Consider the following 20,950-nt stretch of genomic DNA (forward strand, 5'->3'; position numbering starts at 1 on the left):
TTGTAATATGATTACTTCTCAAACACCTAAACATAAGTGCTTTTACAAGTTTATGAAAACATATTGCTGAAAAATGTGGGGTCACCAAAAGTTTACACGTGTTTACTGTCCTATGAAATGTTCTTGGGCGAAAAAAGGTGTTGGGATTTTTTCAGTAATTTTAAACTGTTGCTTGTATTTTACTATATTACCACCAAATAATGAAATCAGCTTTGCAGCCCTTCTTTGCAGTCCTTTCCATAGTTCCTTCTAGAACAAAAGCAATACAGTAGAGATACCAGTAAAATTAACGTAAAGGATTTATTTGAAGAACTGTAAGGTAATCATTAACAGAGGAGTAAATTAGTTTTTAACATATGGTGTTCGAAGGAGGGGGGGGATACTGTTCTGCTTGAAAATGCCCGTGATAATCTCTTTTGTAAATACTTAATAGCTATGTGAAATTTCCAGTCTTGCAGATAGGTATTGTAGATCTAATTCTGTTGGTGCAATTGTAAATGCAAATTTAATAGGAATATTAACTTTCAATTTCATGCTAACATATCCATAATACGGCAACTGTGTTGTCTTAAGATGTTTCATGGTGTTTTGGAATGTAACTGACAGTGTTTGGTTTTATTTTTAAACATCTTCGGGAAAGGTTCAGCACGCTTTTTTATAGTATCAGCATGGAGCCAAGCACAAAAAATAATTCAAGGAATTAATTTTCATTAACTCTTTCAACCACTAGATGTGTTTCTACCATATGTTGTATTTGATGTCTGTGTGCCATGATGATTTAATAGAAATGCATTAAGTATGGTATGGGAATCCAGATTGCATGAATGTTTTCCTTGTGTATATCTCCTAATGTATAAAATACTCAAATTTTCTAAATATATTAACAACTTAATGTAATTATTTCTTACAGCTTGTAACTGTTATGATTTTATTGATAATCTTAATTCTGCAGTTTAAATAGGTATCTGACATAGTTTTAAACTGTGGTAAAATATCATTCTAATGACATGGCTTATTAAACATACAGTGTGTTTTTTATTCCATGCACCAATCCTCGAGTGTTTGGAAGAGACTGTTCTCAGATATTTCGAGGAGACTCACTTTCTTATTTTGAAAAGATCCTGTTCTTATTGCAGCTGGGTTTAGAAGAAGCTTTCGTCTTAGCAGAAAAGATAAAAAAACAAACAAATCTATGTATGAGTGCAAGAAGAGCGATCAGTACGACACAGCAGATATCCCAACATATGAAGAAGTTGCAAGATATAGACGACAACCTAATGACAAATACAGGCTTGTAGTTTTGGTTGGTAAGTTGTTTTTAAATTAATATTAACCTTATTTTTAACCTGGTAAAACAGAGGACTGACAATTAGCGCAATATTTACCACAGACTCATTCATGTGGAGGGGATCTTAGAAGGTCACCTAGTCCAACCTCCCACTTAAAGCAGGATCAGCACTGAATTCAGAGCAGGTTGCTGACTACAACAGCTTTGAGAATTTGTCTTCCCACCATGTCTTCTCTTCCCACCATTCACCGTGGTAAGGAGGCAGGCTCCATCTTCTCAACAAGTATTAGAAGGGTGCTGTTGGGTCCTCCTGAAGCCATCTCCTCTCTAGCCTATACAAGCCCAGTTCCCTCAGCCTGTCTCACCTGAAGGTCATATTTCAGCTCCCGATCATCTTGGAAGCCCTCCACTGGCCTTCCTCCAGTTTGTCAACATCTTTCTTGTAACACAGAGTGCAACATGGACTGATTATTCCTCAGAGTCTAAGAAGTGGAAAGAATAACTTCCCTCAGTTCACTGCCAATCCTTTTGCTGATGTAGCCCAGCATGTTGGTATCCTTCATTGCTGCCAGCATGTACTGGGGACTCATGGCTAGTGCAGTGGTCACCTGGAGCCCACCTTTTGAGCATGATTATTCATGCAGTTTTTCACCTGTCTTGTAGTCCACCCATCTAGATAGGGTATCCCAATTAGTATATAAGGTTGCTCTAGGAGATGATGTTTACAGCCTTGCCAAAACGAAAAGAGTTGATGTTAAAATATAGCTACCGTGGTGACTAATCTGAAGCTGGCAGTCAATCTGTACTAAAACTCTTAAGAATTAAGTCAGTGCTCTGCTCTTAAAGATCGATCAATACAGCAATGTAGAAAAAGAACAAATACCTGTGGTCAATCAAGCAGAATATATAAGTGGACAGCAACAAAATCTGGTGTGTTAAACTAAGTAAATAAGCAGGTTGAGAGAAAGGTAGATGAAAGGTGAACCTCTGTGTGCCAAGAGCAGATGTAAATATAGCTGCAGAATATTAAAGATGTCACCCTTAACGCTCTGTTCCTTTGTAATCTGTCACCACCATAGCTCCACTACAGTGTTTATTATCTAATCAAAATGTATTGCCTCAATCTTCTAAAAAAGGAGGAAGTATAATATTTTAAATTTTTCAAAGGTAGGACCAGTGAGTAACCATTACTACCAATGAATAATGTCTCATTACTTCTTGTTTCTTTTGCAGTAGTACATAGGCTGATGCTTCATTAGTAAAGTTTCCTCCACTCTAAAAGCAGCAGAGCAGAGAAATATGACCCTCTATCAGGGACTGTTATGAACTGTTGAGCAGCTATGTTTTTATATCACTCATATCCAAGGGAACATTAAATTTAGTTTTTAATAAACAGTTTTGTCACTCCCCAGCACTAAAATTCAGCCACCTACTAGTGTGATCACTGTGAGATTGTGGGCTATATACAACAAGTAATAACATGGTTGAGTTGATTTTACACTTACATCAACAGAGCGCAGTGCAAAAGTGTGATAAGTAGACTTTTTATAACAAATTGCATATGTCTGATCTAAAGAATACCTAGAGATTTCATTTGATTTTTGTTGTAATAAATCAAATGAAGAAAGTGTGCTTTTTCAGTAACAAAAGCAGTTCAGAAATTTATTGCAGACTTCAGTAATTCTAATGTTTTTCTCTGGATATTAAGGGCAGCTTAAGTCTGGCCAATACTATAAAAATGTCTTGTGCGAAATGTGGAAAAAGTAGCAGAGCTAAGCAACACAGGTATAGTAGGAGCGAATATATTCTAAAAGCTTTTTGTGTGCCAGTAGCAGCGTACAATATAATCTGTCAAACATAACTTGGGTATTATTACCAGGAAACAAAGGGACAGATAATGAATTTATAGCTGTAATTGGTGGGGACACTAAATGTCTGCTGTGTTATGCTAAGCCTAAATGCATAATTTACTGTTGGAAAGCTTTTGAGGTTTTGTTTTGTTCTTTTTTTAGGGAGAGGGAGTTTGACAACTGTGAAGTGGAAATTTCTTTTGGCCTCATTTTAAATTGGTCTAGTCTAATTTACAGAATGCAAATTGCATACATAGTAATTTTTAGTGCCCTGCAGTGTGATGTATTAGTCTCAGGTTCAGCTACATGTATTAGTTTGTCAAGCTTTTACCTTGTCTGCAAATGTATGCTCATGAATAAAGTCCTGCATATCCTTGGGGCTAAAATAATGGATCATCTGGAGTGCTAATGATACAGATGCTTCTGCTGTGCTGTCTTTTAGGTGTTAGGAACGTGATGATTCTGCTAAAAGCAAAATTGTCCAATATCATGTGACCAGTGTTGCAGCCTTATCAAGCTGAGGCAGAATGTTTTAATACAAGCTATATTGTTTAGACAGTGGAATTTTCATTTACTTGAATGAGGAAAATGTCCTGCCCACAAAGGCTTCTGCTTCGGTAATTGTGAAGGCCAGACCAGCACAAATTTTGTTTCTTGAGAGTCAGAATGGATGTGCCATACACTGTAATTGTACATGGCATAGTATCAGCTAAGGCAGAAATTTCTAAAGGGGGCAGTGCTAGGATTAAGCAAGGTCAGTAGTAACAAACAATGAGCATGTGCCCCAGAACACACATGGTAGCTTGCATACAGTGCTGACACCAGAGGCATGTAAAGCCTTTCGGGTGCATCTGTGGTGATGCATATGCCCTGGGCAGTGGTGGAAACAAGAACCAGAGGTGTGTAACCACGAAGGAACAGTTATTAGCATGTGGCACAAATCAGAAAGGGGTCTTGTCCCTGAACTAGACTATCAATACTCCCCACAATGGTGTCCTGCTGGTCACTACTGCAGAAAAAATAAATCGGGGACTGGAAGAGTTCTCTGTTGTTATATTTCTTATATTAAAAACTGAAAAATCCATCACTTTTAGTTTTATCATGGAGAAGCTGTGTGAAGACCAGGTCTGTCTCGGTACAAAGGACATACCTTTAGCATCATGTTCACTAGTGGCCTGCAGGAATTTAATAGCACTTCAGCAATGCTGTAGGAAGATAGTCTGCTTTGACCATACCACTCCAAGTAAACCATCTGAACAATGAAGAAGGAGATCTAGAGTTTCTGTGTTCATTAAACCTTCCTGACTAAATGAATAGGTAGGTCAGCATGGTTCAGAAATGTCTGTTTTACGAAGGATGCAGCATCTATGTTGGCGAGTCTTGCCAATGAGAAAACTGGCATGGACCCCCTGTTCCTGCTTCAGTGAACAGCAAATCTAGAAGTGCTCTCCCACTGCTAGTGACAATTTACTGAAAAATGGAAAAATGATGTTCTGCTTTCCTACCTCATATGTCATTGTGCCATATTTCTACATTGCGTTATAGTGGTCAATTGTATTAGAGAAGGAATAACTGACATGCACAGTGCCTGTCAATGCATGTTTTCTACAGGGTCTTTACAGTCCCAGCAGAGGTGATGTCACCTACCTTCCAAAATCTTTTCTGAAAGACCAATTTCTTTTTTTTTCTTTCAAATAAGTAGACTTCTAGGAGATCAGTTTGTATCTGTTGATGAAGAGTAACTGCTTGAGTTAATCTTCCTGAGGTCTGAACTTACATCACACAGTTTTTCCAGTTTTCTCCAGGCATGTCTGAATGGTACAAAACATAATGCAAATTTTAATGATTGGAGATCTTAATTCTGCAAGACTGTCTTGCAGCAAGGTAGGCACTGCAGTCTGTTTATGCAGGACTCAAGCAGTTGACATGACTAACATGGAACATCAAGCAACATAAATGTTCATTTACAAAAAAATAAACAAAGTATTTCTAAATCTGTCACCGTAACACTAAATATTGCTGTCTGGGGTGATTTATAGTAAACTAAAACTATGCTACAGTCATGTGTCCCACATGCCTGGCATTCTGCAATAAGAATCTGGACTGTCCTTTCCAATCCTGATGCTTTATTCTCTTCTTGAGTTCAAATCATATCCAGATTCATAATTATTAGAAACCAGCATCTTTTTCTGTAGCATGAAAATGAAAAGAAGATTCAGAATAGAAGTATATGTTACACTCAGGAGTTGTGGTGTAAAAACGAGCATAATGGATGGCATTACTAATTAGGAATCAGCCCGAAAAGTCCATGTGCTACAATTATGAGAGTTTTGTGAAGACAGCACTGAAAAAGAGGAATCCTCAACTTTCAGTAGTAATCTTTAAAGATGAGTTTAAAATGGTAACCTGGAAGGGGAGACAGAGTAGTAATGAGGTTTGGGTCTTAAAACAGATTTGATCTAAGTTTCCAAAGCATCTGTCACAGTAAATGAAGCCTGGATTATTTATATATAAATAGAGCTAAAAGCATATTGTTGATTTGACAGCACATAGGCTAAGGACATAATATTTGTGCAGATTTGATGGGAATTTTTTTTTTGCTTTAGAGGAATACAATGATTCCTTTTTCCTCGAATTCCACTTGTTTCATTCAACTTTGCTAGTACATATTGAGAATTTTAATCACTTTTCCTGAAAAAAACAACTGTTTGCTTAAATAGCTATACTATTAAAAGAGGGAAAAAATAATATATATATATATATATATATTTAAATAAACACAAGAGTAATGCCATTATCTTCATGACACATTGCTTTCCTCTGCAGACATGCACCAGTAGAGGCTGCTGTACACCATATTAAATAAACATTTATACATACTGATAGATTAATTTACAGGCGGGTCAGAGATGGAACTTGAAATGTAGTTGTGTTTTTAACTTATGTAAACATATAAAATTATAAATGCAGAAACTCTTAAGATTTTGCAGAAAGACTGCAGCCTGGGGATAGTAGCAGTCCTTTGCTTCTCATCATTACGTGTTTCTAACTTCAGGCGGGGTGGACAGTCATTTTTACCAATAGGTACCTGAAGGTGTTGAAGCGTCAGGCTTTGTGTTTTGATACCATACTCACTAGTAATTAAGCAATATGTCACTCTTTCATTAAAATGTTTATTAGGTTTTGTATTTCTGATTTCTAAAATGGCTATTACAAAGCATTCAATGCATATATGTATCCCTTTTCCTACAACAGCAAGAATTTTCCTTAAAACCACACGTATTATCCTTGGATTATTTGGGATGTGGTTCAAATTACTCTCCTCTGTGTTCTGCTCTTGACCTGGCTTGGCAGAAACAAGGCCAGTACACATCAGAAACTTGTGGACACACACACACAGCTGTGCTTCCTCCATGAACATATCACCAAACATGGTGAACAGGCTGGAGCCCTGCACAGAAGGTTCCTGGTGCTGGGGAGCGGTTCTGAGAGCTCACAGGACACAAAGTGCCCTCAGAGAAACCTCAAGAATCATTGGCATATGGCTAAGACTTAGGGACAACCCCAAAATCAAAAGCAACGTCTCTGCAATAACTTCTAGGACTCAAGTGGAGGTGGAGGAGTTGGGTCAAAAGCCTTCCATGCAGTCTGTTTCTTTCTGCCAACCTCCTTCCAAGAGTGGTCCCTCTTTGGCAGCCACACGAAGAAGGAAACGTTTGTTTTGGAGCAGTTCAGACAGCAGGCAGCACACAAGCAGAGTTAAAAAGAAAATCAACAGCAAAGAAAGAAACAAAAGCGCCCCAGGCAGGTTGTGACCTGGGGAGTGCTGAGCACATGGAGAGGAGCTGCCCTTCATCCCTGTCCCCGTTCAGTGCTGCCCTGACTCCATCAAAAGGTGGACGGGGACGGCCTGAGGCCGACTGAACTCCTGCCTGCAGCAGGGGCTGCCAGGAGTGGGATTCCCAGGACATGGGGAGAAGGTGGGAGCCGTGCTCCTCAGGGGAGGAGTGCAGTGGAGAAGAAAGTTGGCTTTGCTGTCAACTTTTTCACTGATTTTTTCCTCGGTAGTAAAGTCAGAACACAGTAACTGCCAGCTAACTCCCCTGAAGTTTGTCAGCACTGTATATTCGAGGAGAGGCTATGTCCATGGGCGTTTCTAAATGACTGATGAAAAGCCAGTTTGTATTTTAGCCATAAGCTCTGTGGGCTTATCTCAGGGAGTACTACTTGTGCCTGAAGACCAGAGAGACCTGGCTGCGGGGAAACAGCACCATTTGTTTCTTTCAGGTCCTGTAGGTGTTGGACTGAATGAACTTAAACGGAAATTGCTGATCAGTGACACCCAGCATTACGGGGTAACAGTGCCACGTAAGTAAAAACACACTTCTATTCTCTTAATGCTATACTGGGTTTCCTTTCTTATTGCATTAACTTAAGGCACTTTCAGATTTAGGTCTCTAAATGCATGCTTGGCATCCAAATTACTTTGCTAATTTCTAAAAGTGCTGCTGCAGTTGTATTTTAAATAGCATTGATTAAATTGATAGGACGTTTTGGCTCAGAGGCATTGCAGTGGATTTTTACTACAAGTATAACATGATTGATGTCAGTAAGGTTTCGTAAATGAAACTCGGCTGAAGAACACCCTGGATTTAGCTGTAAAACTGTGAAACATACTCTGTTACCAACACTTGCTTTCAGCAAAATGCCCTTTATACATTAGGCTGGAAAATAAAGACTGGTAATAAACAATTTCATCCCATGAATAAATGATTTAAATCCCTTTGATTAGCTTCAGAAAAGTTGGTTTGGGGAATTTTTTCCCCTCTTCCCCCCATATGATTAAGTAATATGATTTGTATAATAATGCATAAAATTGCTCTGTATTAAACTCTGCAGTACTTTACTGGGTTTTCTTTCATACAGAGGACTTGACAGTCTTAGTTGGGCTTTCATTCCTTGGTCTGCTTCGTACTTGTAATTTTGCCTCCTATAGGGATCCTTCAAAAATATGGGTCCAACATTTTGAATTCAGGAGATATTATCACATTTTTTTTTGCAAGTACAAGTATACTATAAGGTATATGATAAGGTATATGTATTAAATAATTTTCTAGGTAGAAAAGTGAATACATTTGTTTTCAGCAAGTCATTACATTTGCAAATATTTGCCTCAGCTGGGTATTGAAAACTACAAAAAAAAAAGATGTTCCCAAATATTTAACACATTGAAGCATATGCAATCATTTGCCTAAAAGTATTTCCCTAAAAATTGCCAGTATTCATCAAATTCATCAAGCTGCCTTTTCTCACTTCTCTTCCAAATTTGTGGTTATAATTTAAAATAAACAAGTAAAGAAATCCTTCTCCCTGAAATTCAGTAAGTTAGGACTTGCAGGGAGAACTGGAGGTCTTGTCTTTGTCAACCTAAGAAGAGCATGGCATCAAATGGCACTCAACAACTGGGTTTCTGCAATCAGGTTGTATATGTTCATATATGATGAAGAATACATGATGCTGTAACACACACCTTGCATTAAATGTGATTTTTAGAGGGGTTCGTCATTCGTAAGTGGCAACTCCAGAAGGAAGTTTCATTTGTAGGTAAAAACTTTGTGCCTAGTGCTTGAAGGAAAGTAAAAACTGCAACTAATAATGCAAGACTACTGAAAGAAAAAAGAATCACCAGAAAACGAAAAGCACTAAAACATAAAATTCACACCCCGTTTCTTTACTATCATGCTTTACATACCGTAGCTGCTAGTGTTGTTAATGAACATAACATTTTATAAATCAGGTTGGTGAACTTTGTTTCCCTTTATGGTCTAATATGCTAATAAGTTTAACGAGTGGCAAAGTTGGGGTAATTGTTATGGACTGCTGCTCCTTTTTATTATTCAGCTGTCCTCGTTTTATTGGATTTTTCCACTGGTTAATAAAAATGATAATCTGACACTTGTCCAGGAGGCTTTTTTTTTTTGCTGTGCATGCTTTTAAACTCAATCCTATCACGTGTTGAGTGCTGCCTAGCAGAGCAGCCTTATGTCTGTCAGAAGTAAGGGAACCACTACGCTTAGTATTGCACAAGGGTTGTACACTTTTGAATGTTTCTTGAACTGGTTTGCATTATATTGTTTTGTACATCTCTTCTTTTTTTCTTTTAATTAAACTGCAGACACTACCCGACCAAGAAGAAGCCAAGAAAGTGATGGCGTTGAATACATTTTCATTTCCAAGCACTTGTTTGAGACTGACGTACAGAATAACAAGTATGGTGAAGAGGTTTTAATTAGAACTGTAGTTAAGACAATGGCTTTATTGTAAAATGGGGTTAGTTGTAACTTTAGATAGTAATTCAGAGTGGATGTAAGCTGCAGTGATTTGAAGGTCTGTTAGAATTACATTTTGATACATAAACAGTTCACAGAATCTGAAATACAGAACAAAAAAAAAAAGAAATACATGCAGACACAAATGTTTCTAAGCTTCCAAGTGGTTTCAGTACTTCAGCTCATCAATAAGACTTGAAACTGTAGGTGTTGAGCGTCGTCTTTGATAGCAATAAAGCATTGCAGTGCTGGAAGAGAGGGGTCTGGAAGTGCTGCAAACGTGCTTGAATCAATGTTTGTGTAGTTCTGCTCTTTTTCAGGACAGGCACTTCCTGTGCTTTTGAATTTAGAGACCTACAGTGAAGCCCCTGCCTGTAAACCCTCCAGAACTTAAACTCAAATGAAGACAATGGTAGCATCATGCTCTCAAGCAGCCTGTAAAATGTTGTAGCTGGAAATTTTGCCCCAGTGTTTCAGAGGGCAAAAGTGTATTAGACACAAAGCTGTGGGTTTTATTGAAACTTCAAACTGTGCTTTGCTTTTTTGGCAACTCGTGCTTTACTTTTATAGCACAGAACCAGCCGCTTCGGTTCCATTAGCACTGTTGTAGCTCCTCCTCCTCTTCTGGGACAGAATTTGGATATTCTGTAGTGTGCAATGAAATTTCAGTAGTTTCTATTGTTTAGCTTATCCACTGTTTTATTGCATTGCATTAGTTCAGAAAAAGAGGTGATGGAAAACATTAGTGGGCTGTTGGACTACAGTACTTTTTTCTCTTTAACTGTAATACAAGCAGGTGTTACTGATTTGAACGTGGTAAAGTAGAAGATTTCTTAAAATTGACATGCTGAAGTACTTGACAGCATTTCCTTTATAAAACACGGTAAAACTCAAGTGTAAAGTAAAATATTTTTGCTTCTGAATTAGATCTTATAAGCCAAACTGATAAGTTTTTGCTGGAGAAAATGGAAATGATTCCAGTTGCTTTCACCTTCTGCCACAGGTTCATCGAGTACGGTGAATATAAGAACAACTACTACGGTACAAGTTTAGACTCTGTTCGATCAGTCCTAGCTAAAAACAAAGTCTGTTTGTTGGATGTGCAGCCTCATGTAAGTAAGCACTTCTGGAATCCTGTAGTTCCCTGTGTTGCATATTAGCATTCCAGGAACCTGTTTCTAAAAAAGTGTATTTTATTCCTTGCTGAGTTACTATTGGGTGGGCTTGCTGGGTAACTTTATCGCAGCAAGGCTTGCTGAAAGGAGAAGAGGAAGGAAACTTCAATATATTTTGCAAGTATTCAGCTCAGTAATTAACTGAATTGAAAGCTCACATCACAATACCAAAGATGTGATTACAAAGTGCTCCCATATTTTCATTCAAATTTCTGCCGTTTCATGTTAGAGGTTCTCTCCAAAACTTAAATTTCAGAAAAGCTTTGAGCTGTCACCAATCCAGCAACTCTCTTCCGTGTTTAGCAGTATGTCTGTGCAAAGGGTTTCCATGCAGGGCAGACAAGTCAAGGAACACGTTCAGTGTGTTGTTGGCTGGATAATTGTTAAGACCATTCCTGTCTAAACCATTTGTTCTCGTGCTAACCTTCATTGTCTTTCAAATCAGCTGAACAGCTCCACTGGGATTTTTTTTTTCTACTAATAACCACAGCACTTTCAGGAGCTGGACCGCTTTGCTTAAAAGTAGGCGAAGTTTTTCATCTCGAAGGGTGGCCAGCCTGTGGCTTCTGAACCCCAGCAGGTTGTGAGCAGTTCCCAGTGCACTTTCATATGCGGGGCTTTGCTGTAGAGCAGCAGCAAGAGAGCTGTGCCAGCAGAAGAGCATCTGGGCAAGCCAAACCTGCACCAGGGGAACTGGGCAGGGGCTCCTGAGGCTGGTGCTGCCAGATTGCTTGGCCAGACTGTTGCATGTCCAGCATGCCTGATTTTTCAGTGAAATACTAAATTCTCCAGTGGACTCAGGCTTGTGAGCCCTTCTGGGATGAACCTTCACCAGGGTCTTGTGGACCCTGACAACATGAGGAGGACAGAAAGCTGGCTTCTAGATAGCCTTTCTGAAGATAGCCTTCTACAAGTGCTTTATGGGTTTATTTTGGTTAGTGGAGAGTTTCTTTTGCTATAGTGAATTCCATTTTGAGAAATAAACTAATTAATTTAAATCTTTCCTCTTCCCAGACAGTGAAACACTTACGGACATATGAGTTTAAACCGTTTGTTATATTTATAAAGCCTCCACCGCTTGACCGTTTGAGAGAGACCAGAAAAAATGCCAAGATTATTTCAAGTAAAGATGATAGGGGAACTGCAAAACCCTTTACAGTAAGTTTATTTAGGCATGGTAAAGCATGAGATCTTGTTAAGAGTTTGTTGGTGGTGTTTACCATACATGTTATTTCCCAGTCTCTGTCACCCTAAACTTGCTGTGATGTTCTCATTGTTTGCTGTGCTCATGGGTATTTACATTTCCATCATGTTCTATGTGAGTTTATGTAATTGAAGAACCCTCAAAATGCAAGTATATTTTTATGACAAATGATGTTGTGGATCTCCTTAAAAAATTTGCATGTGGGCTTAGATGTTTCTATTTAAGTATAGGAATTTCCTTGTTTTATCAAGTGTAGCTCTGAGTCTAATTTAGAGGAAACCTCAAATATAAAGCATCAATTGAAAAAATAAATGCTGCTTTAATAAAAATAACATATTTTGGGCAGACATAAAAAATGTTAAAGGGAAATAAATATTATAAGAAAGAATGAAAAAAATCCAAGGAAGTGAAAGTAATAAATGCTGCCTTTAGTCAACAATCAGAAAAGAAAGAAAGGAAAAATTAGTCATGTTACCCAATAGTAACTTGCTTACTTCCTTAAAATACAATATAAAAATATTTTAATTGAGACAAGACCAAAGTCAATCATTGTTAGACTTTGTTTTCTGCTTTTAAGGGGTGTATCATTTTCCCTCACTCAAATATAAGATGTTATTTAGGAATTTTTAGATTTGGTTTTCAAGCTAAGTCACAGATAGACTTACAAAGATAGATATTTTAGATAGAGCAGATACAGTATCTCTCTCTGTATCTATGTAAGTCTATGTATGACTGTCTTTGTAGAATATGCTTTTGAAATAGTTTGGAAATAATGCACTACAACAATACTTCGTGTCATATATAAAATATAAGAGGAGTTCATTCTTAAGGGGATATTCTTCATTCTTTAGGATATTGTTTAGTTGGGACAGTTTTATTATCTCATCGTGTGTAATCAATTAAATTCCAAGGATTTGTTCCCTCCCCAAACATGAGCAGGAATCCACTGAACCAGGTCTAACAAGGCATAGGAAGACAGCTCCTGCCAAGCTCTTAAAAGAGCAAAGGCTGCACTGTAACAAATTGCTTGTTGATAGCAAGCCAAGACGTAAGTAATGAAATTTTAAATGTATCATCAAAGTAAACAGTTAGAAACATTTTCCACTGGTGTTGCTAACAGAAAATGTTCTCTTTAATTACCATGCGGTGACCAACTGTGTTACTGCAAGGGCAGAGATGGAAGGATTGCCTGTAGAACAAACTCTACTTGTGAGAATGTTCTCTGAGATGATTTGAAACGGTCATTTCTATATTTCTTTAAAAATAAAAACCAGTTTCCATTTCCTGATGAGATAAGAAATAAACAAGTAGCTTCACATTTACCACAGAATTAGTTTATGTAATGTTTCTGTGGACTGACTGATCCTTGCACTGATCTTATTAGGAGGAAGATTTTCAAGAAATGATCAAGTCTGCCCAGGTGATGGAGAGCCAGTATGGCCACCTCTTTGATAAGGTGATTGTCAACGATGACCTCGCTACAGCCTACAGCGAGCTCAAAACAACTTTTGACAGATTGGAGACTGAGACCTTCTGGGTTCCTGTCAGCTGGCTGCATTCGTAACGTTTCACATACACGAGGCGTCTGACGTCGACCAAGTCTAAATCTGGTGCATGGTTAGGCAATACTTAAGGGCCATTTTCTTGGTAGGAGGGCTTTCTAACTCTACCTGAGCAGCAGGTGCACTCTTCACATACTTGGCACTGGTCTTGTTTTTCCGTGTCTTCAATCTTCCTGTTGATAATTTTGGGACAGTACAGACAGGTCGAACCGAAGTCTTACTACGCTCAGTAAAGTGAGCTAATGCTGGTGTAACAAAACTGCCAAACACCTCTCTGTCATTCTTATGTCCATTTCCAAGGTAAGCTTTTTTAATGGAGAGTTTGCAGAAGATAGTAATTATTACTGGAGATCAGCACTTTGACGGTTTTAAGCATAACTGCTCTCATAAAAAGCACATCAGCACTTGGAAGTTATTATCCGTTAAGTGCTTGAGAGAACTGAGGCAGGCAAAAGTGACCAACAGTTTTATGAGGAAGACATCCTATCCATAAAAAGATAAGTGTTTTTACTTTTTTAGATGTGAACCTTGTCTTATATGTACAGAGTGATTTTCGTATTCCTTTGCACTTGCGTAGTCATGAAAAAAAGATATTCAGTGGCTTAATTGTGAAAAACTCTGCTGTGAGCGTGCATGGATTGAAAATATTTTCATGCATGCTTTGTGGCACAACAAAACTCACAGGAATATTTATTTAAATAGGGAAAAATGTGAGTTACTATGTATATAACTTCAAAATCTTTGGGATTAGTCATCTGTAAAATCAGTGGCGAAGCAGTATGAATAGCAACAAAGAGTTTTTATTTTTTTCTTTAAATTGATTACAAGCATTTTTAGCATTCTTTAGAACAGATTTCCCTTCAGAAATTTTCAAACTATTAGTAAGGAAACCTTGAAGATCTGGAAAGCAGTTGCAATAAGTTAACTCTTCCTATTGTTCAGTATGTAGTGATACTTTTTTTAGTAGTGTAACAGACATTTTGTCTCCATCCAAAAATAAATTAATGCTGTAAACTTCATTATAAAAAATATCTTTGTCAGTGGTCAGACACAGTTGGAAACCTCATTTTAAATTCGATGTGGCAGCGAAAGCTAATGTATCATAGACTATGTATTTTTAATATAGATAATTTGGTATTTTTCTTTATTTACTACTGATACGCAGAAAATGAATACATCTGTAAAGACCAAGTAACACCCATGTGTTGTGTTGTGAATATGTCTTGTAAGTACAGAGTGTGTATAGGAACTTGCTCAATTCAGTTCATCACATCTGTGGCATTCAAACAGGAAACAGTTATTTCATGTTAATCTGTAAAGAGAATATAGATGTCTTGTTTAAAGAGTAAAGAATTTAGTGAAAACTTATATATTTATGAAAGGGTTGAAAAGGGATGTTAAATTTTTAAATTTCTTGTCAATGTGATCATTTATTAAACAGATTACCACGACTGTAATTTGAAACACCGTCTCTGTAAATTGAGCTCAACATTCCATGTAAATATTTTATTTCAGTTCATGTGCTGATCAAGCCATTGGGTTCTGCAGTTTTCTTCTAAATGCATATTTAATGTGTGGGTCATTGCATTTGACTTAGAGTTGTATAAAACAAATGAAATGCAAGCAACAACAGCAAAATCCCTAGGAGTCTGGAAATGTTTATGCAAGAGTTACAGATGTACTGAATCTCAGTATGGATAAATGCTCTGTTTGAATGGCTGTAATGTAACTTCTGTCAAATTTCACCATTTTTCAGGTGGACTTAAACCTTTTTGTAATACCAATTGAGATTTGTTGATTAAATTAATTGCAGGCAGATTCTGTGGGTTGGGAAAATGTTCTCCTTTTTTTTTTTTTTTTTTTTTTAAATTATTGAAAATCAAACTGTTTTTCAGGGGATCTGTAATTCAGGCTGTTTGCCTTTGCCTGCAAGGTGCCGAGTGCCCTCACCACCTCTAGCAACCAGTGAAAACTGAGCTGGCACTCTGCAGCTCCCAGGATCTGGCCATTTCCAGCCAGAGGAGCTTTAGTCCTTAATGAAACACTCTTAATGCTGCTTCTAACCCACGGTGTCTCAGAACATCAGTATAAAATAACTCTCCCAAAAGGGACCTGCTTTTCTCTTTAAGAAATAGATGATAGAATATTCTCCAAAGTCCCTGTTTTAAAACAGTGCTGGCTCTACTGCATGCTTTTCATGTCCTTTTGAAAAGATTTTAATTCCCATTCCTGGGTCAGTGTGGTCTAGGAGGACCTTCTCCAACATGCTTGCTGTGCCGGGCAGCAGTGAGCAGCACCGTGCTTTGTTGCATTTACAGAGACACCGACTCTGATCCTCAGCACAGTCCTGGCAGGCATTTCCTAGATGGATGGCTGCCTGCCCCGTCTCCAGGCCAGAAGCTAAGTCCTGAATTGTAACACCTGCAAAAGGAAGGGAATCACAAAAACATAAATCCAGCAGAGCAAAATGTGCACGGAGTCTTTAACGAGTGCGAGGTAGTTTTACTTAAATTACTAGATTGCTCTTGAAAATCAACATTATCACAGTGTTTGCTTTAAAAAAATAAATAAAAAAGAAAGAAAATAGAAGCCACTGTAAGGCTGGCAGGGATGATACAAGCTCGTGGCAAAAAAATGTCTTTGTCCAACAGTTTTGACAGCACAGGAACCTGGTTATCGTGATGGACGCTGAGCCCGTGTACTGAATTGTTCTGAGGCACCTATGGGGAGGGCTGTGTGCTCCTTTGGACTCCAAAAACTTGGGAACGAAGATGACTAAACATGTTTTCAATATTCCACATATTCAAGATGTGCTGTGTGGGTTTTTAGAGATCTGTATGTTTTGACAGTCAAGTCCAGATGTTTTTATTGTGTTTTAGCTGTTTGCCGTAGTCAAACAAATGCTAGTATTTTTTATTATTGTACCAAGCTCGATACTTGAATTTGCCATCAGGTCATTGGTTGGTGTCTTACCTGGATTCTGATCTTACCTTCTTATGCAAAACAATAAATTATTGCTATCACTGAAAGTGTTTTTTGTTTCTCTTTATTGTAAATAGCACCATAAAGTATAGACTTTAAAATATATTGATTTTAAAAGAAAAAATGCCCAGAGGTAAGTTATTTCATAAGTCTCTCTATTAACTGTAAAATTCTGATTATTTTTACATGGAAAAATAAACCTAGAGCGGCAAAGAGTGAAATTCTCAATTTTTCATGTTTGTTGGTGAATTCTGCTTCAGAACATATGGTCACCCTTTCCTGCAGCCCACCCCCAAGTAAACCATTTTCTTTCCGAGATGGATGCTGAAGGCAGAAGGTCAAGCTGAGACACGAACTCGTCTGTGCTTGCAAAGTGCTTGGATCGACGGCCAAGTTCCCGACCCGGAGTGTGTCATCGGCCACATGTGCTCCTGGTCCACTGGCAAGTCACATGGGAGGCTGTGTTCTTTCCTAACACTTAAAGAAGGTAATGCTTCAACTACTTTTTGCACTTTGTTACATCTTTTCCAGGAAAAAAAAAAAAAAAAGCCTAACACATACTAGGATTAGAGAGAACATTTTTAAACCCCTTCTGTTTTGTTTCAGTGCCGTATTCTGCATTTCCCACATGTATTTAGGTTCAGGTTTCTCCTGTGCATGCAGATTTTTTTCCTCAGTAAAGCTAGTATTTATTTTTTGTAAGATTGTTTCAAAGGGTGAATAGTTTCTTCCGAAATTTACAATTAAACTTATAATTTGAGTGTTTTTTTTTGTTTGTTTGTTTGTTTTTTTTGTTTTGTTTTGTTACTGCAGTGTCTACAGACATTTCCCCACAGGAATAAGAGTTTTCTGTGTATCAGTGTTTAAAATCATTTGCACTTGCAATTTACCCAAGGTGCTTTGAAAGTCATTAAGTATTTATCATATATTACCATGACTAACGTGTGATGCCAAGCATTCAACAGAAAAGTGTCTGAAAACAAAATAAAAGGAACACTACATGTGTATTTGTTGTTTAAGATTTCTAGTGCTTGATAATGGTTAAAGGTTTCGGCAGAAGCATACACAAAAACATTTGGAAACAGTTAAAGTCTGGTCTTAAATCTTGTCTTATGTTAAATGACAGTACAAATGAGAGAATTTGGAGTTCTAGACAGCTGGATACTTTTTCCCCCTTGGTATCTTTGTCTGAAATACAAGTTGGATGTTTGGAAGAGAGCGTGGAATGATTTTACATCTCTATAATAAAATACTGTAGCATTTTGTGTAGCTGATATCCAGCACTTTAACAAAGAGGGTGAATCGTGGTTATCAATCCTTTGGTTTGCAGCTGTAGTCGTGGTACACGTATGTCCATTTAAACACATTTTTAAAGACTTGGTGTCACAAACCTGCCCGTTACACTTTTCAGTATATGAATGGAGACAACTATATTCGGGATTCCCAAAAGGGGAATGGCACAAACGGTATTTGAAAATTTCTTGATAAGAAATAAATAGAGAAATTAGGTCACAATTTCTTTTGTAACTATTTTTTCTTTTGACTAGTCGTATTGATATTCAGGATTTGAGTATGCTAAAAAGCCAGAAGGCATGCTTTAATTTTCCTCATGTGAAATTTAGATTTGTGGTTTAAAAGAGATGTTACAAGCTTCCTATAATATCATGTTCAGACTTAGGGAAGCACAGTTTTGAGGGATTCGGTACATGTTTTAAAGGCAGCAAGTCTGTGGGTATGGTAGAGAGAGGGACTGAGAACATTACAAGTGAGGCTACTATCCTGGAAACACGTCTCTATTTTTATCAGTCACTGAACAAGGAAGCTAGCGAGTTGGCTGCTAATGTGCTGTGGTTTCTGTTCCCTCTCTGGTAAATAGAAATAAGCTCCAGTAGATCTTCATTGGTAAGTGGAGCCAAAATTAATTTTGAGAGTTGAAATGTAGGGAGCACTGCTGGTCCTGGCGGTGTTCGCAGAGCTGTTGCTCTATTTTCTTCTGATTTTGTTAACTTGTATGGGAAAAGAGTACAAACATCACAATTTTAACAAAAGCTTACCAAACTCCACTGGCAACTGCATTCTGTTTTTCCTCTTGGCCTTGTACAAATTTAGTTTAATAATCTCAGAGGGGAAAAAGAGATAATTGTCTCATCTGGAAGAGTAGTGAGGCACCAACAATTTGACATTTTCATCAAAGGACATATTTTACTCGTCTCCCAATGGACAGAGGAGGCGGTGTGTTTCTGAAACCCAGAGGTGAAGAGCATGTGATCCAGGTGGGGAGCAGATGAACAGCATTTTGTGCCATGAAAATACAAAAGCTCTGAGAGAGGCCCTTGTGGCCTGCCTGATACATAAGAGTAGTGCGTGATAAAACAGGCCAGGAGCAGTTCTAATTTCATGCAGCCAGGGCTGACTACGGGGGGCCTTGTTTAAGTAAATGACAGCTTGGTGGAGTTGTGTTTATTGGGTGTACGACCTCTGGACATTTCATGATCCCGCACTTTTCCTAGATACATATTACCAGCCTATTCTTAAGAAATGCTGGTTCCCTGAATTGGGCTAGGCTTCAAGTACTAGGAGTAGTCACTGTGTTTCATGATCAGAAATTTCCACATTTATGGTGTGGAAATTGCACAGATGGAAGCAGGGGTTGGGACCACTCCATAGAGTGTCTCGACCCCTTCATAAATTACTCTTGCTTTGTGTTTTGTGTGTGGGTTATGCTTCCCCGTTAAACCTACTTCGATCCAGCCTCTGGAGGCTGAATCCCAAATTAAGACTGGGCTGTGTTAGGCACTGCACAAACATGGAGATAAAATGTAGTCCACCCTGTGCTGGGCAGAGCCTGGGCATGGTCAGGGGCTAGCAAAAGGTTGATTTTCACAGCCATGAGGCTGCCTTGCCTGGGGGAGAGAGTTCAGCTGTGCTCCTGTGGGCTGTGCTGGGCAGCCTTCCTTCGGAGCCACGGCAGCTCCTGTCCTGTTTTCCTTGCTGTAGAAGACATAGATGAAGTCCCATTTGCAGCCCTGGCTGCTACAGGGAGTAGAGCATAACATTTTGGGTTTGTTCGCTTTTGTTGCAGCTGAGGGCTGGCCTGGACGTCCTGTTATTATCGGTGCTATCTGGATAGCATGAACATGCAGCCTCGGTTATTGGCCCTACCGGGGTAGTGCTCCAGATGTTTTTCTTTACACAGCTGTTAAGCAGGAAGTAGAACCAAAACCAAAGATTGATTCGAACCATTGTTTTGTCAAAAGCCAGAACTGAAGCTGAATTATTATCTTCTTGTGACTTCATTGAATTCAGATCATCGCTGGCCACAGCTGGATGCAGCCCAAACTCAGAGCGAACTGAAATGCACAGACCCTAACCAGGCGTTTGAAGAGGTGAGACTTTGAGGGCCAAGAGTCTGCGTCTTGTAATGAGTGCAGCGAATGTTACCTTTATGCCAATACCAATTCCATTTTATCGTGCATGTGTGCATACATATTCATATGTGTGTATTTATCGAGCTCTGTTGTGTACACCACGTCATTTTAATGAAAAAAGCAGGCTTACAAAAAAAAAATGCTTCTTGCTTAATTGGAAGATTAATGAAGGGTTAAAAAAAGAAGTCTACCTGGTAAAATACTGAGGTTTTAGCAAACAGATCTGTAGTTTTACTCACACAGGACTTGCACACCATTCAGACAGCCTAGATTTCCACAGTTCAGCTCTACTGCTCTCCCCTATTTTGTGAAAGGCAAAAGAGCTTGATTGAATGCAGACGACAAACTTGTTCACTACAAACCTAGTTCAACATGAAATCTTGCCGGGATTAGCTTAATTGTTCTCTAAATAAAAAGGCTGCTTTGTACATAGACTATAATTTTATGCTTGCCAGATAAAGAAACGTGAACCTGTCAGGAGAGGCAGGGATCTGTCTGTGTAGGAGTATCACCGGGCCAACTCTCCTGCCTTTTATGTGATGCTGTGGTGTAAAACACCGCTCCGCTGGTTTTGTTTTACAGAAAATAGTCGCTGCGGTGGCATCCTGTGGGAACTGAGGTATCAGGTTCTGTTTTCCCTTCAAACATCCAACTCCATGCGTGCCCCCCTCTCCCGAAAATGCTGTCCGCCCGCCGCACGGGCTGGGGAGATGCTCTGGCAGCACAGGGGGCTGCAGGGAACCTTCCCCAAGGAGCAGGAGGTGCCACTCCGTGCCTGCCATGGCCAGGTAAGGCAGTGTCTGAAACTTGGAATGTTGTTTGTGATCAGAGTGGAAAATAACTTAGTAAAAGTGGAAAATGCTTCATTGTTTCATTTGTAATCTTCAGGAGTTTATTTGACACTTCTGATTTTCAGGCAATTTGGTTGTGAATTCCTCAATTCTTCTGCTGGCTTCTCTACAGCCCTCTTGAAAGCAAGAGTAATTAAAAAGTAATTAAAGCCTTTATTCTTTACAGAAATGTAACCACAAACAATGTGAAGCTCCTACCTCCCAAAGCTACCAGACCAAGCAAACAAAGACATTTCTGCAACCACTCTCAAGTGACCTATTCTGTTTAATCTCGTTTCCTT

The 20,950-nt window shown here is 38.6% G+C and overlaps 1 protein-coding gene across 2 annotated transcripts in view; it reads left to right on the forward strand.

The window, feature by feature from the left end:
• The window catches only part of MPP7 (MAGUK p55 scaffold protein 7), a 148,306-nt gene extending 131,907 nt beyond the window's left edge, over positions 1 to 16,399 (forward strand). For both annotated transcript variants that reach the window (XM_082753478.1, XM_082753477.1), the window contains 6 exons: positions 1,137 to 1,307; positions 7,426 to 7,506; positions 9,314 to 9,407; positions 10,471 to 10,579; positions 11,657 to 11,800; positions 13,231 to 16,399. In XM_082753478.1, coding sequence (XP_082609604.1) covers positions 1,137 to 1,307; positions 7,426 to 7,506; positions 9,314 to 9,407; positions 10,471 to 10,579; positions 11,657 to 11,800; positions 13,231 to 13,410 — 779 coding nt within the window. In that variant the 3' untranslated portion in view covers positions 13,411 to 16,399. The remainder of the gene's footprint in view (positions 1 to 1,136; positions 1,308 to 7,425; positions 7,507 to 9,313; positions 9,408 to 10,470; positions 10,580 to 11,656; positions 11,801 to 13,230) is intronic.
• Positions 16,400 to 20,950: the final 4,551 nt, after the last annotated feature.

Source organism: Aythya marila (assembly GCF_965140915.1).
Source record: "Aythya marila genome assembly, chromosome: 2".
Lineage (NCBI taxonomy): Eukaryota > Metazoa > Chordata > Aves > Anseriformes > Anatidae > Aythya > Aythya marila.